The sequence below is a fragment of the Papaver somniferum genome, unplaced genomic scaffold (assembly GCF_003573695.1).
Source record: "Papaver somniferum cultivar HN1 unplaced genomic scaffold, ASM357369v1 unplaced-scaffold_81, whole genome shotgun sequence".
Classification (NCBI taxonomy): Eukaryota; Viridiplantae; Streptophyta; class Magnoliopsida; order Ranunculales; family Papaveraceae; genus Papaver; species Papaver somniferum.
This window is the reverse complement of record NW_020651082.1, coordinates 5,964,519-5,978,159: the sequence shown is the minus strand read 5'-3', so window position 1 is coordinate 5,978,159 and position 13,641 is coordinate 5,964,519. Positions and strand designations below refer to the sequence as shown.

At 36.2% G+C, this 13,641-nt stretch overlaps 1 protein-coding gene across 2 annotated transcripts; it reads right to left on the bottom strand.

The window, feature by feature from the left end:
* Positions 1–8,615: 8,615 nt before the first annotated feature.
* Positions 8,616–12,784, bottom strand: LOC113345523 (serine/threonine-protein kinase AFC3-like). Of its 2 annotated transcripts, XM_026589287.1 has the most exons (12): positions 12,540–12,784; positions 12,267–12,387; positions 11,578–11,604; positions 11,340–11,493; positions 11,151–11,199; positions 10,407–10,521; positions 10,149–10,240; positions 9,908–10,055; positions 9,598–9,662; positions 9,409–9,506; positions 9,105–9,219; positions 8,616–9,004 (listed from the first exon to the last, which is right to left on the bottom strand). In XM_026589287.1, exons 1-12 carry the CDS (start codon positions 12,603–12,605, stop codon positions 8,855–8,857), a joined length of 1,200 nt encoding a protein of 399 aa, XP_026445072.1. In that variant the 5' UTR covers positions 12,606–12,784; the 3' UTR covers positions 8,616–8,854. The 2 variants fall into 2 exon arrangements, with proteins under 2 accessions (XP_026445072.1, XP_026445073.1); XM_026589288.1 differs by lacking the exons at positions 10,407–10,521; positions 11,578–11,604; positions 12,267–12,387; positions 12,540–12,784 and having other exon boundaries at positions 8,728–9,004; positions 11,340–11,428.
* Between the last annotated feature and the right edge of the window lie 857 nt (positions 12,785–13,641).

Here is a 13,641-nt window from a genome sequence, read left to right as displayed (position 1 = left end):
TTGTACTACAAAAAGTTTAAATTCAGTATATATTGGTTGTACTGCAAAAAAAAAAAATGTATATTGGTTGTACTACAAAAAAAAGTGTACAATGGAAACTTCAAAATTAGCAATAGATGCAATGAAAAGAAATAAATAAAAAATTACATAAGCTTGAGCAAAAACCAAGGCGTGTTGGTTTATTACATACTAATTTCAAGTACTTCACATACAACCAAAAAATCAGTACATCTGATACATACTGAGAAAGTGAGTGCATAATGGATGCACTGAAAGAAAAATAATGACTGAAAACACTTTCATTCACTTTTAACTCCAGGTATGCAAGGCTTTCCTCCATAATTTTCACAAGTTACCCTTCTATAGTTCCCAGAACAATGAAATTGCTCTTCCCAAATCCCGGTTTAACTTGTTTAGCAGCATCGATTGCCTTTCATGGACAACAACCAACACCAGAGCATTATTTCATGTAAAATTCAGCTACTAAAGCAAATATAATAGTGCATACATGATATACCCTCAGAAACTAAAAATCTACACTAATTGAAACCGGAAAAAAAAACTCAGGATGTTCAGTACATAACTTACATACTGATTAAAAACCATGCTTATACTTACATATATGAGTCTATGTGCGCTAAACTCTTGAACCTGTAAATGTGAATTTGCAGAACATAAATAGTATATTCAAAAAGTTCCTAGTGTTTAGATTAGAACTAGACATCTTGAACCTGTAAATGTGACCAAAACCTAACAATATTGACACATCCATGATGAACAGCAGATAAAAAGGAGTATCAATATGCAGACATGGAGACCAATGAGACATACTTTGGTGGTATTAGAGACCACTACATGTCAGATGCAACTTGGGTTTCTCTATCTCAGCAAGTCATGCTGCAACCAAGATAAAACCTACAATAGTAGTCAATCAACTTTCTACTCTCTAACCCGCACATATAAGAACTAAACCACTTATCATTGGTTCAAATAATCAAGCTAAAAAGATGAAATTATATGCATGCATTAATAAGACTTGTAGTATGCAGATCCTCATGAGCTTTAGTTTTACCATGCGCATGTATAAACATGTATTCATCCAAACAAAAAATGTGTTATCATAAGAAATCAAACATCATGGGATTATCCTTATTTGAAGAGGACCAAGAAGCAACATCTTCTTCAGGAACTAGTGTAACGTATTCTCCAGAAACTAAGCATATGCTAGAGGATAATAAACCTGCAAAATATAACAGTACATATATGATATACTCTCAGAAACTAAAAAGCAACACTAATAGAAACCGGAAAAAGACTCAGAATTTTCGGTACATAACTTCCATACTGATTAAAAACCCATGTTTATGCTTACATATATGAGTCTACGTATGTTAGACACTATGAATTTGCATTATATAAATGTTATACTAAAAACAAAACTAGTTAATCTGCAGAACATAAATGGTATACTTAAAAATTTCCTAATGTTTGGATTAGAACTAAATATCTTGAACCTGTAAATGTGACCAAAACATAACAATATTAACACGACCATGATGAACAACAAGAATAAATGAGTATTAGTTCATTCCATCATCATAATACATAAAAAAAATGAAAATACAGTGCACTCATTACGCACTCCATCATACACTATAAATGAAAGAGAATGCAGTAAAAAATGAGAAATACAATACATATTTCAGTATTTCGCATATGTATTGTAATCATGTATCAAAATAGCAGTGTTCCTTGCTAGTGGAAAACCCATCCACAACCTAACCATTCTTCTCCTGCTCCATAATTGGTTCTTTGTCAAATAAGAACTGCCCTTTAGATAAGAAAATCTATATGAATCTACGTGACAGTTGGGTTTTCAGTAGAGAATAAATTATATGTTCCGTCTAAATTTGGTTTAGCAAAAACATAGGTACTGTCCATTTGAAAAAATGGTAACAACAGATATGCTCAACAATTCGGTGGAAGGACATTTAAAATTAATTTCCAATCCCCAACATTTCTAAAGTTTCAATATGAATAGTGATTTTATTATTTAAGAACCAATGACATTGCTAGTTTCTTATGACTAGAAAACTATATCAACTAACAAAGTTTAACGTATACAATATTTCATAATCATGCTCAATACATCATATATGCACTCAATTTATATGGTGACCACTTGCTCAATAAACTTAAACTGTAATGAATAATTGTATAAAATTTAAGGATTCTTTGTTCAGTTAGCAAGTCCCAAGAGAGATTCTCACCTCTTCAGAGATTATTTTGGTCTTCAAGCTTGCCTTTCCTCTGGAGTGATGCTTTTATGTACTGCTTTTATGCACTTGCCTTCACCCACTTGTCAATACATAGTTTATGCACTGCGATTTTATCTGGAGTGCTGCTTTTAAGTTATGATTGTTCAGCAGTGCAGCGTATATATACTGTGATTTTTCTGCAGTGCATCGTATATACAATATGATTTATCTGCAACAAAACATAGGACCCCTGCCGGAACATTAGCTGATTTTGATTCCGGGACAAAATCGCTTAAAAACCACATTTCAGTGATTCTATATCAATTATATAATACGCTTACCCACTGCATAAGCTGATCAAAGAAATTATACACATCATTTACAAAAAAACAACGAACAAACAAATTAATAGTGATTTCAAGCCAAAACAACAATACATATACACAAATATCTATATCTTATAGATACAAAAAAATCATGTTATCTTCAGTACCACATATATGTACTGTTGATTTGTAACCTAAAAGTCAATTGCATGCCAAAATAAGTAGTGAATATATGAATATAACAAAATCAAAACAGCTTTCAATACGCCATATATGTACTCCCGGATCATAAGAAATAAGTGATGAATTTGTGGATAAAACAAAATCAAATCATCTTTTTTCAGTATGCGATGTATGTATTGTTGGATCAAACAATAAAAAAAAAATATTTAAACAAAAACTAAACAGAAACAGTCAGTGAATTTGTGTAGCATATATCTTTTCCAGTATAACAAATATGCACTATGTGAACAGATTCTCAAAAATAAACTAGGTTTTTGGTCAGTACTTCATATACGTACTGTTAATTCATACACAAAAACCAACTGAAACAAAATGAGAAAAAACCTTTATTATCCATTTAGATCTGAACAATTGCATAAAAATGAAGTAAACAATCAACAAATCAAATATGGAGATCGAAAAATAATAAAACATCCACAAAAGGTTATATCCAAGAAGTCATAACTAAATTAAACATTACTAGAAGAAAATACCTAAACTACCTGTACTAAATATAAGATCTCCAACAACAGATTGAGATGAATTGAATAATCAACCTAAGAATAAAATATACACCACATACCTTGAATGATTCTTTGTTGATTATCTTGATCTGTAGGTAGCAACAACTTCATGTACATATCTCAATTGAATTTCTCCATTACAGTGAAAATCAAGATCTAAATAGCTTAGAATAAAATAAAACAACATTAAAACTAACTAAATCTCGGTTAATCAAACAAAATCGAAATAATTCTCGCATTCGGCGATGAAAACCTAAGAAAAAAATTCTCTTCTAGCAGCTCTCCCGGTTTGGATATGAGAAATTAAAATGAAAACAAAAAAGTGAAATGAAATTTAGTTACCCTGCTTTTATATACATAAGGGTGTTTTGGGAATTTTAAAATGCGCGTAGTATATCCCACACGTGTGCAGGACCTGGGCTTAAAATATTTGGTCCATTTTCATGTTTTCTTTTAATTATGGACCTCTGATTAGTGGGCTTTAATGGGTGGACCTGCCACTAACTAAGAACACTATAATGGTACCTATTGGTAATTCCTAGTTAAAAAAATTGTTTTTGATTTAGGGTATACTCGTTTCAGTTTTTTTTTTTTTACTTTTTTATTTATTTATGTTGAGCTGCTGCTATTTTTCGTTTCAGTTTTGAAAATGGCATCTTATAACTGATTCCTTTTTTCAATTAAGGTACCTCAGATCAAAACCAAGTTATTTTGGTGGAAATTTCCTTACTCGAGCTGGTTTCCAGGTAATCTCATATTCCAATTCTGATTCATACCTTTATTTTTTTTCTTTTATATCGGTTTCTGCTGCTATTAGTTTGCACATCAATTTTTTGCATCCAATAAGTAAGAATAATCAATCCATACAATTCTTGCATGGTAGGAAACTCCATCATTAAGTTATGACAATGAAGAAGATATCTCCCATCCGATTTTCCTGGCTTCGTGATAGAAACAACGCCACCACTCTGACACTGGCGGAGATGAGGAATATGTCATTAAAAAGAAGAGATTGTGGAGGTGATACATCAAATCCGTCGGTTGGAGACGACAAAAAAGAAAAGAGTATGTGTAAGAAAAGATTGTGAAGGTGATACGTCAACAACAACGGATACATCTAGAAGAAAAGATTGTGGAGGTGATACAGCAAATCCTTCGGCAGCTCTAATGGAGACGACAGAGAAGAAAATAGCATGTATAAGAAAATATTGTGAAGGTGATACGTCAACAGCAATGGAGACATCTAGAAGAAAAGATTGTGGATGTGATACAGCAAATCCGTCAGCGGTGATGGAGATACCACCCATCCGATTTTCCTGGCTTCGTGATAGAAACAACGCCACCACTCTGACACTGGCGGAGATGAGGAATATGTCACTAAAAAGAAGAGATTGTGGAGGTGATATAGCAAATACGTCGGCAGCTCTGATGGAGACGGCAGAGAAGAAAAGAGCATGTAGAAGAGAAGATTGTGAAGGTGATGCGACAGCAGATACTATGTCAACAGTGATAGAGATGAAGAAGAAAAGAGCATATAAAAGAAAAGTTTGTGAAGGAGAAGCAACAGCAGATACTACGTCAACAGTGATAGAGATGAAGAAGAAGAGAGCATATAGAAGAAAGAAGTACCTTCCTCATGATCTAATTGTGGAACAAATATTAACCAGGCTTCCAGTCCCATCACTCCTAAAGTCTGTTCTGGTATCAAAACTCTGGTACAACTCCATTCATATTGATCGTAAACGCTTTACTCATTCTCACTTCCTTCAATCAAAGAAGCAGCCTCATGTTATCTTTAGTCTTTTAGACGTCAGGGATGGGCCCGATACTGAAACCAAGGGCGAGGCTACTTATGGTTGTCACTTTTTCAAATTTTCAAATGGATTATATGGTACTGAAAATCCTCTTAAGTATGACTCGTTTCCATGTTATCAAACTCATAATGGTATATCAGAGCTGGTTGGTTACTGTAATGGTCTACCTTGTATGGCATTAGTGGGTGATTACTCAACTGGTTACGTAATTTCTGATCCAAACAGGAAAGACAATCTCTATATCTTCTATCCAGCCCACGTTGGGAAACACATCTCCAAGACCCACATCATCTGTCACGGATTTGGGTTCGATTCCTCAGCAAACGAATACAAGGTTGTAAGTATCTTTCGTACTCCTCAGAAGGAGCTTAACTTTGTGGTGTTTACATTGGGAACTAAATCATGGAGAGATGTCACTGATACAACCACGCTGATATCTGGTTATGGCGGTAGTCCTATTACAAAGATAAGAGCGCCCACTGGTAGTGACAAATCATCCATCTTCTGCGCCGCTATTAGCAGCAGTGGATGTTTGGTCTGGAAGATAATAGCAACTTTGGGGGGAGCAGGATCTAATCATATCCAACATGATAGTGAGATGGAGATGTTACTTTCGTTCAATCTCCATGATGAGAAGGTTCAGTTGATTCAGCTACCAGCTAAAAGTACAACTGACGAGCAGCAGAAGCACTTACATGTTGATTATCCTCATCTTCTGGAGTTCAAAGGATCTCCCTGTATTGCAAGGATCGAAAAAAAATCAGGGAACGGTAATGATTATCCTCATCGTTGGCGTGATGATCATCAGGGTAGTACTAGTTGCTGCTGTTGTTGTAAAGTTCATTTGTACATATTGAAGGATAAAGTCAAGCAAGCCTGGGTTAAGGAAGAGAGTTTTGATGTTCGCGTAAATTCGTCAAGTAAGCTGGCACCAGATCCATGCTGTTTTTGCTTCGATAGTACTACTACACCTCCTACTCGCATATTCAGTTTCTCAGATCAGGTGTTACTCTACTGGTTCAGTGGGAATTCTCTTCAAGTTCACAACTTGCGTTCTAAAAAATCTCAGCTTGTACTGCCTACAGACCGTGAAGAGCGTGCTTTCTTTCTAGCTAAGTTGAAAGAGCCGCGGCGCATTTTAAATTCCGATGATGATGATGATAATATTTATTGCTCCAATATGGATTATCAGCTGCACTGTCATGAGGAGAACTTCCTTTCTCTAGACACCTTCATACCAGAAGGAGTGACAGGAGTTGATGCTGCTGAGTTCTCTAAGTTAGATTTGGAGAGGAATGACAGTACATGTTCGGCATATCTGTTTATCTACAGAGGTTCAGGAGTGTTTTATCCTTTTTTCAGTTAGTACCTATATGTACTAACTTATCTTGGTGATGGAAGCTGGCACCAGATCTCTGCTGCGCAGTACTTGCATCTTCCATTTATCAGATCAACAACCAGGATTATCTTCAATTTCCCTCGTGTTCTGAAAAACTTCAGATTGTACTGTCTCAAGAGGATCTTGTCTTTCTACCTAACATGAAAGAACTGCGGAACAAGCTTAATTCTGGCGGTGATGATATTTATCGCTCCAAATATCAGCTTGCACCATCATGAGGAGAACTTTGTTTCTCTACCAAACTTAATTACCAGAAGTAGTGGCATGCATATCTAAAGTGTATTTTCATTGTTTTTGGTTAGTACACATGTGTACCAACTTATCTTGTTAACTTCCGTCAGTTTACTAGATTTTAGTTTTGTAGTTAAGCTTTTAGAGTATATGGCATGCTTCATTAGAAGAACCTAGAATGCAGACCCTATATTATATTGATGAGCATATCAGGTGAAATCATCATTCATTGCAATGGAATTTTATGTTAACGTATTTTTTCAAAGCTAGATTTCTTTTCCTCAAAAGGGTGACAAAGTGCTCAGTTCAACGAGGTTGAGATTTGATATTGTTCAGTGATTTTGTTCTCTCTTTCCTGGCAGAAGCGGGAGCCAAAGGTACACTTACTGATGAACTTAATAGTCTCTTTTTTTCTGTAACTGTTTAGTGATGCTGTCTCAATGCGGATTCTCCTGAATTTCTCGACATGTTTTGATTGGCCACATTTGAATTCTGATGTTTTAGTATCATATTTTTAACTTCATGCTCGTTATTTCAAATTTTACATGCCACTGTGTCATCTGACCTCGAATTCATCCTTCTATTTGTTCAGTTTGATAGAGAACCCACAAATACATGTGAGACCAGATGGATTTTAGTGTTGCACTGTTTAGTATTTAAAGACATCGTTGGATAAAATTAGTTACATATGGAAGTTGAAAAATCAGGTTGCAGTTTTATAGAGCAGCTGTCATTGACCTCTTAAATTGTATGTAGCTGATTCCTTTATTAGTTTTAAGATCACTTGCCACCTCAAAGTTGATCTCGAGTGTCCTGGTCCTTTTTTGGGTGCCAGTTTTTCTAGCTCACCTACGTGTGCCCAAGGCTTGTGGTGCGAAAGTGTTGTAGTAGAACTCATAGTTCGCTTGCTGCTTGTTTGTTCGTAAGAGGTTTAGACTACTGGTATCTGTTACTTCATACTTTACTTTAGTTACAAAATCATTGTCGTATGTGCAGATATTTGAGAAATTTGCAGTGTGCGCTATTGTTCATGGACTGGAAAAGCTTAGCGGCTTAGGTTCAACTCAAATGTTGAAACGAATTACACATTACTTTTTTGCTAATGTCTTTGTATTTCCAATGATAAAGAAGAAAAATGTAACATTCTTGTACTAATCATGCCATCGGTCAATGGGCGACCAAAATGTGTTATTGCGGATAATTGTGAATTGCTAGCATCGATTGAGGAACCACGTTGTAGTACAGTGGCTTCCTGTCCCTCCACCAGGGAGGAGATTCGGGGTCGAATCCCCTTGATATAGCGTTTAGGTGTTGGGCCTTGCAGGTCGTTGTATGCCAGGCCCGTTCCAGAAAAACAAAAACAAAAAAAAAAAGTGTTATTGCTGATAACTGTGAATTGCTAGTCGCATGGACACACACCTTAACTGGTTCTCCTTCAACTGGTACAGCATCTGCAGGCTCAATAGCTTCCCCCATAATCTTCCCAATTTTGGTAATAGCCTTCACATTCATGTGCTCTGGAAGAATTTTCTTCGATTGAATCCAAAAACAATGCACATTCCAATCCAAATCCTGATAGATAACCAAAGAATTGTGATGAAGCAAATTGATAAGATAGCCATTTATACTGTTGTGGGAGATAGCCAAACTTAACTGCACGCTTGTTGGGAAAATCCAACAAGCCCCTTTTTTGGTAGATATATTTGAGTTTCTCACTTCAGAGATCTCTCAACAGAGAATCTGATATTGATGGGGGTTTTAGTTTCTTTAAGATGCATAACATTTAAAGAAGTATAAAAAGTGATTTAGGAGAAAAAAAAGAACTTGCAGGTGAGATGCTCTTTTGTTCCACTAAGGATGCCAATAAATTAGGGAAAAGGTAGAAATCCTTGTTGGTATTAGTCTGAAAATAGATAGATTAATGCTTACTCTTACCACAGAGAGCATCTATCTGCTTTCAGTGTAACAATTTACAACAGTTTATAACCATACAAAGCGGGGATCAACCAACTCTAGAGAGAGCAAGAGACAGGGGGGTGACTTCTGCTCCAGAAGAAGATCTTCTTGATACTTCTGCTTCTCATCTATTTATAATATGATCTCTGAAGAAGGGGTGGTCAAGGGCTTGACGAGCAGTGAGCCTTTCTGCTGGGCTGTACTCCAACAGACGGTGCAATAAGTCCGTAAACAAAGACTTCCACGAACAGTCTACATACTGAGAAACTATATCCTGCAACAAATGAAGAAAAAAAAAGTTACAATGCGGAATTCAAGGACATTAACTAGCAGAGCTATGCAAGAAGTAAATCCCAAAGAAAGAAGAGACTAACCTCCAGCCGGTCAAGTTTTTTGACGGCCCTGATACTTTCTCTTGAAACCGCTCCTTCAGGCCAGTTCAATCGAGTTCCTCTCCTGGAAGTCCTAAAGTATTTTTCCGCACCACGACTGCCAACATTCCAACAAGAATATGGGGGGTCAAAAAAACAAAACCAACGTGAAGGTGTTAACACAATACACGAATTAGGATTTACAAACAACATTCCTTAGCCATCAACGTTTTCATAATGAAAATGCTTTCATATAGAAATAAAAATCATCACATTAACCCCTGATGAAGTATTAAGGAAAACTTACTCGGCCTTTCTAGCCATATGCTCCGGCAGAGGTCCGAATACCCTCTCCATCATTGCCAAGTGTTCCAAATTTTCATGCGTCTGAAACAATGCATTACCCTGAAACAAAAGTTTCCTGCAGGTCAGCATTTCCCAGAAACAGGTAATTGTTCAACTGGTTCGACTATAAAGGTAAAATAAAGGGACTAACCGAACACAGCTCGACAAGTATGCAACCAATACTCCATAGATCACAAGGAAAAGACCATCCTAAACCTGCATATCACGGGATTAGAAAAGGTATACTGTACAGGGCTCATGACTCAAGGAGTAACAAAGCATTTGCATCAAAAATATATACTCTCCATTTAACATAGACAAATGTAAAGCCAATGTCTGCAGCAAATACTTAAAGACTGAGAGACTAAACTGAAGCACTTGAAGACAATTTAAGCACCCAATGTAAGTGTGGTAGGTGAGGAAGTAAAACCCACTGACTCAGATAGGCATCGGGGAAATACCTAATATGACCTCAGGTGCTCGGTAATGCCTTGTTGAGACAATAGAGGTATGCTCTTTATCATCAAAGACAGTACTACCAAAATCAATCAGCTTTATAGAACTTGACTTCGGCAAGCACCTGAACTGAGTCTCCCCACGAGAATTCCTCTGCAGTATTTCATAAACCTCATCTAAGTTTGTTACCAAGTTAAAGTACCTTGAAAAACGCAATCCTCCTAATTACAGTTAGAAACAAGGTACCTTGGAGCTTGGGAGTTTTACACTCTCAGAAGACACAAGCAGGATGTTTTCTGGCTTCAAGTCAGTGTGGATCATGTGCAGATCATGCATATCTGCCAGAATACATGGATTTTGTCACTCACCAAAGAAAATGACAATATAGAATGACATGAGACCCAACACTCTCCTTGTTCACAAAACGAGCCATGCAGTAAAAACACGTTATTAGTTTGTCAAGAACAGAAAAGACAATGAAAAGTACAAATATAATCTACACACATGCTACAGATTCCAAAAGCTGACGCCCGAACTCTCGGACAAGATCCACAGGAAGTGAGCAGTATTTATTTCTCCTTAGAAAATCAAATAAACTTGGCCCAAGCTTCTCAAACACCTGGTAAATCCATGGAAGTTCATTTACAAAAATGTTTCAATATCGAATACTCCGTAACATGTAGTGGCCAGACATTCAGACTCGTCATAACCAAATGTAAATGAACCAACCGCAAACAGGACAACCACATTGCCAGCCTTTCAAGCAGCTTAGAGAGTTCAAACCAGAGGACCAACTATGACCACATTTATTTTGTTAAGCAGGTTAGAAATTCATAATGTAGACATATTTATTAATTTCTATGCTTCAGTTCAACCTTATTCTAATATTTGTACATAATTCGAAAAAGTAAGCCTAAATATCATCCAAAGATTGACGAGTGTGGGAAAGTTAAGTGAACAGATGAAGATATAAATAGAAGAAAAAGCTGATTTCAGGGATATACCAATAATTTTAGATAACTCTATATGACGCTGGGAGAATCCTCAAGATCTCCAATGAGAATCGAGAAAGATTGTGAAAATTGGTCAGAACTAAGGCTAATAATGACAATCGGAAGCAGGGGGATCTCATTAATCTCCTTTCCCAAAACTTCAGTGCCTTTGATGTCGACAACAAGATATAGAGATTGTAACCTACACATAGAATAAACAAGGGCATAGGCAGGGAAAGATCAAATGGCAACTTACAATGCAAACGTGATTCCGGTAGTCAAACCAATTATGGATTTGCACGCATCTGGAGAACTCAGAAAGGAAAAGGCATATGCAAGGTAAGAATACATCCAGAACTAATATTGTTGTTTTTTCCGAAGGAAAATAATGTACTTCCTTCAACTGGCAAACATATATATAAGATAGAAATGTATCAGGAATTACCGGGAGCGTCCAAGTTCATGTTTCGCGAGAAGCTGAAGCACATCGATTTCAATCATTGCTGCATCGCGATATTTGCGTATGCTACGGACTACCTTAATGGCCACCATTCTTTTTTCCTCGCGGTCCCAACATTCCAAAACACGGCCGAATGTGCCTACAGTACTAGCAGCTTGCTGACATGGACACACGCATAAATATATAAAAGACCTGGGAGATAGTTGGACACTAGATAGCTAACCTTCACCCATTTTGCTGATGATATTATCTGCACAAATATTGAAGAAATAAATATTACAATAAGGAACAGAATCATTACATTAGCTCAAACTTTGTTTCGTGCTATTGCTAAATGGTGGAGTAGACCAAGATTGTTCAACCAGGCATTTCTTTGACGTAGACTTGAGCGTATTTTCTTATTAAGTATTCTCACGACCAGGGAAGTAACCCTAGAATGACTTAAAAAACTACATGAGACCCACTTGGACTATATCACCATGTTTTCAACTATTATTGTCTGTTAATCCCTATTTTTCTTTTTTGTCATCTAAAGTACATTTTCCTATGTCTTGCAATCAAAAGTAAACAATGTGAACACAACCTTGCGACACGAATAAGAGGTGGAGAATATCCCACTCGCTCCGCAATCAACATGGGCAAACCTAAAAACGCAAATCTGATAACATAGCTAAACTAGAAATTTCAAATACAGCCGTCTGATAAAAAGAACAAACTAAAGAAGGTTGTAGCTTAATAAGCAAAAGATTCCTCCAATTCTCACATCAGAATGATCATGTTTTACGAAAACAGCTTCTGTTTCTAATGTTTTTAGAGCTAAGCAGTAAACAACTCACGGATAACTCTAAATTGAATTACTTTCAAAACATCAATTACAGGCATTAACGATAAATTAAATCCGAAAAAGCTTACATCTTTGAGTCAAATTATCGCCATAATTGAACACATAATGGCCTTCACGATCATCATCTCTCCTAGGCGGTGATGCATGTCGATATGAAACCTCATTAGACACCCTCGGCAACCTAAAAGCCTACAAAGATCCATCCAGCAAGCAATCCATACTTAAAAAAGAAGAAGTCAAATTCCATCAATCACAAAACCCTAATTTCTGAAAAAGACCCAATACTCCAATGTCGAAACCCTAATAAACCCCTTTGATTAGAGATATTCATACGAACGGACCTCTGGTTCAGTTGGAGCTACATCCCATGATAGACGTGGACGTTTTCTGGTTCTCTGATTTTCCATCACTCCAAAATAGATTTTCCAATTCCTTTTCTCTCTTGCTGTATCTGTCTGCAACAAGAACCACAACACAGATCCCTACAACAAGAAACTGAATATCAGATTTAGTCGTCTCGAATCAGATTTTCTGAATTAATGGGAAGAAAATTATGAATAAGGGTCGTTGAGAGAGTTTATACAAGAGTTAGGCTTGGATTTAGTCATCTAGAGCCGGTTACCATTCTTTATAAGCTCGCCGTACATGACCCGTGCCGTAACTCGGTTCTTTTTGTTTGGGACTAGTACATGACCCGTGCCGTAACGGCCCGAGATTAAATTTCTGTAAACGTCGGTTGGTAATGTCGGTTTGCGCACTTTGGTTGTTCCTATGGTTGGGATCATGTATCACCCATGAGTCAAGTAATTTAATATTATAATGTCAATAGAACTAGTTATAAAAATCTAAGGTGATCAAATTTGTGGTACAAAAATCTCATTCAAATGTTGGGATCCATTAAAATTCTATCTTAAATAAAATGATATAAAAACTCTAAATTTTTAAAAATTGATACAAAAACTCCAAATTTCAAAATTGGTTTCATCAAATTCAAATTCCATGATGTTTCATCAAATTTTATGATGAACCAAAATTAGTTTCATCAAATTCTTTGGAGTTTTTGTGTTACTTTTGTTTTGATGGGGTTTTTGTGTTACTTTTGTTTTGATGGGTTTTTTTGTGGATGGATAGTGACACATTTGGGGTTATAACTTGCCGACCGTAATGTGAATGGTATATAATTCCTTCGTTCATAAATAATAGGCTGCTTTCTATAAATATATGTTTCAAATAAAATAGGTTGGTTTCCAAATTGGGAAACTTAAATGTTACTTTAGTTTTCTGTGACCACTTTTTTCTTAACTTCTTTTAATGACAAGTGTCATATGAACCATTTCACTTCACTTCTTTTATTGACAAGTGTCATGGGGACCACTTTCAATGATTAGTTCTCTTAATTTCCTTATTTTTCTCGAAAAACAAAACCAGCCTATTAATTACTCA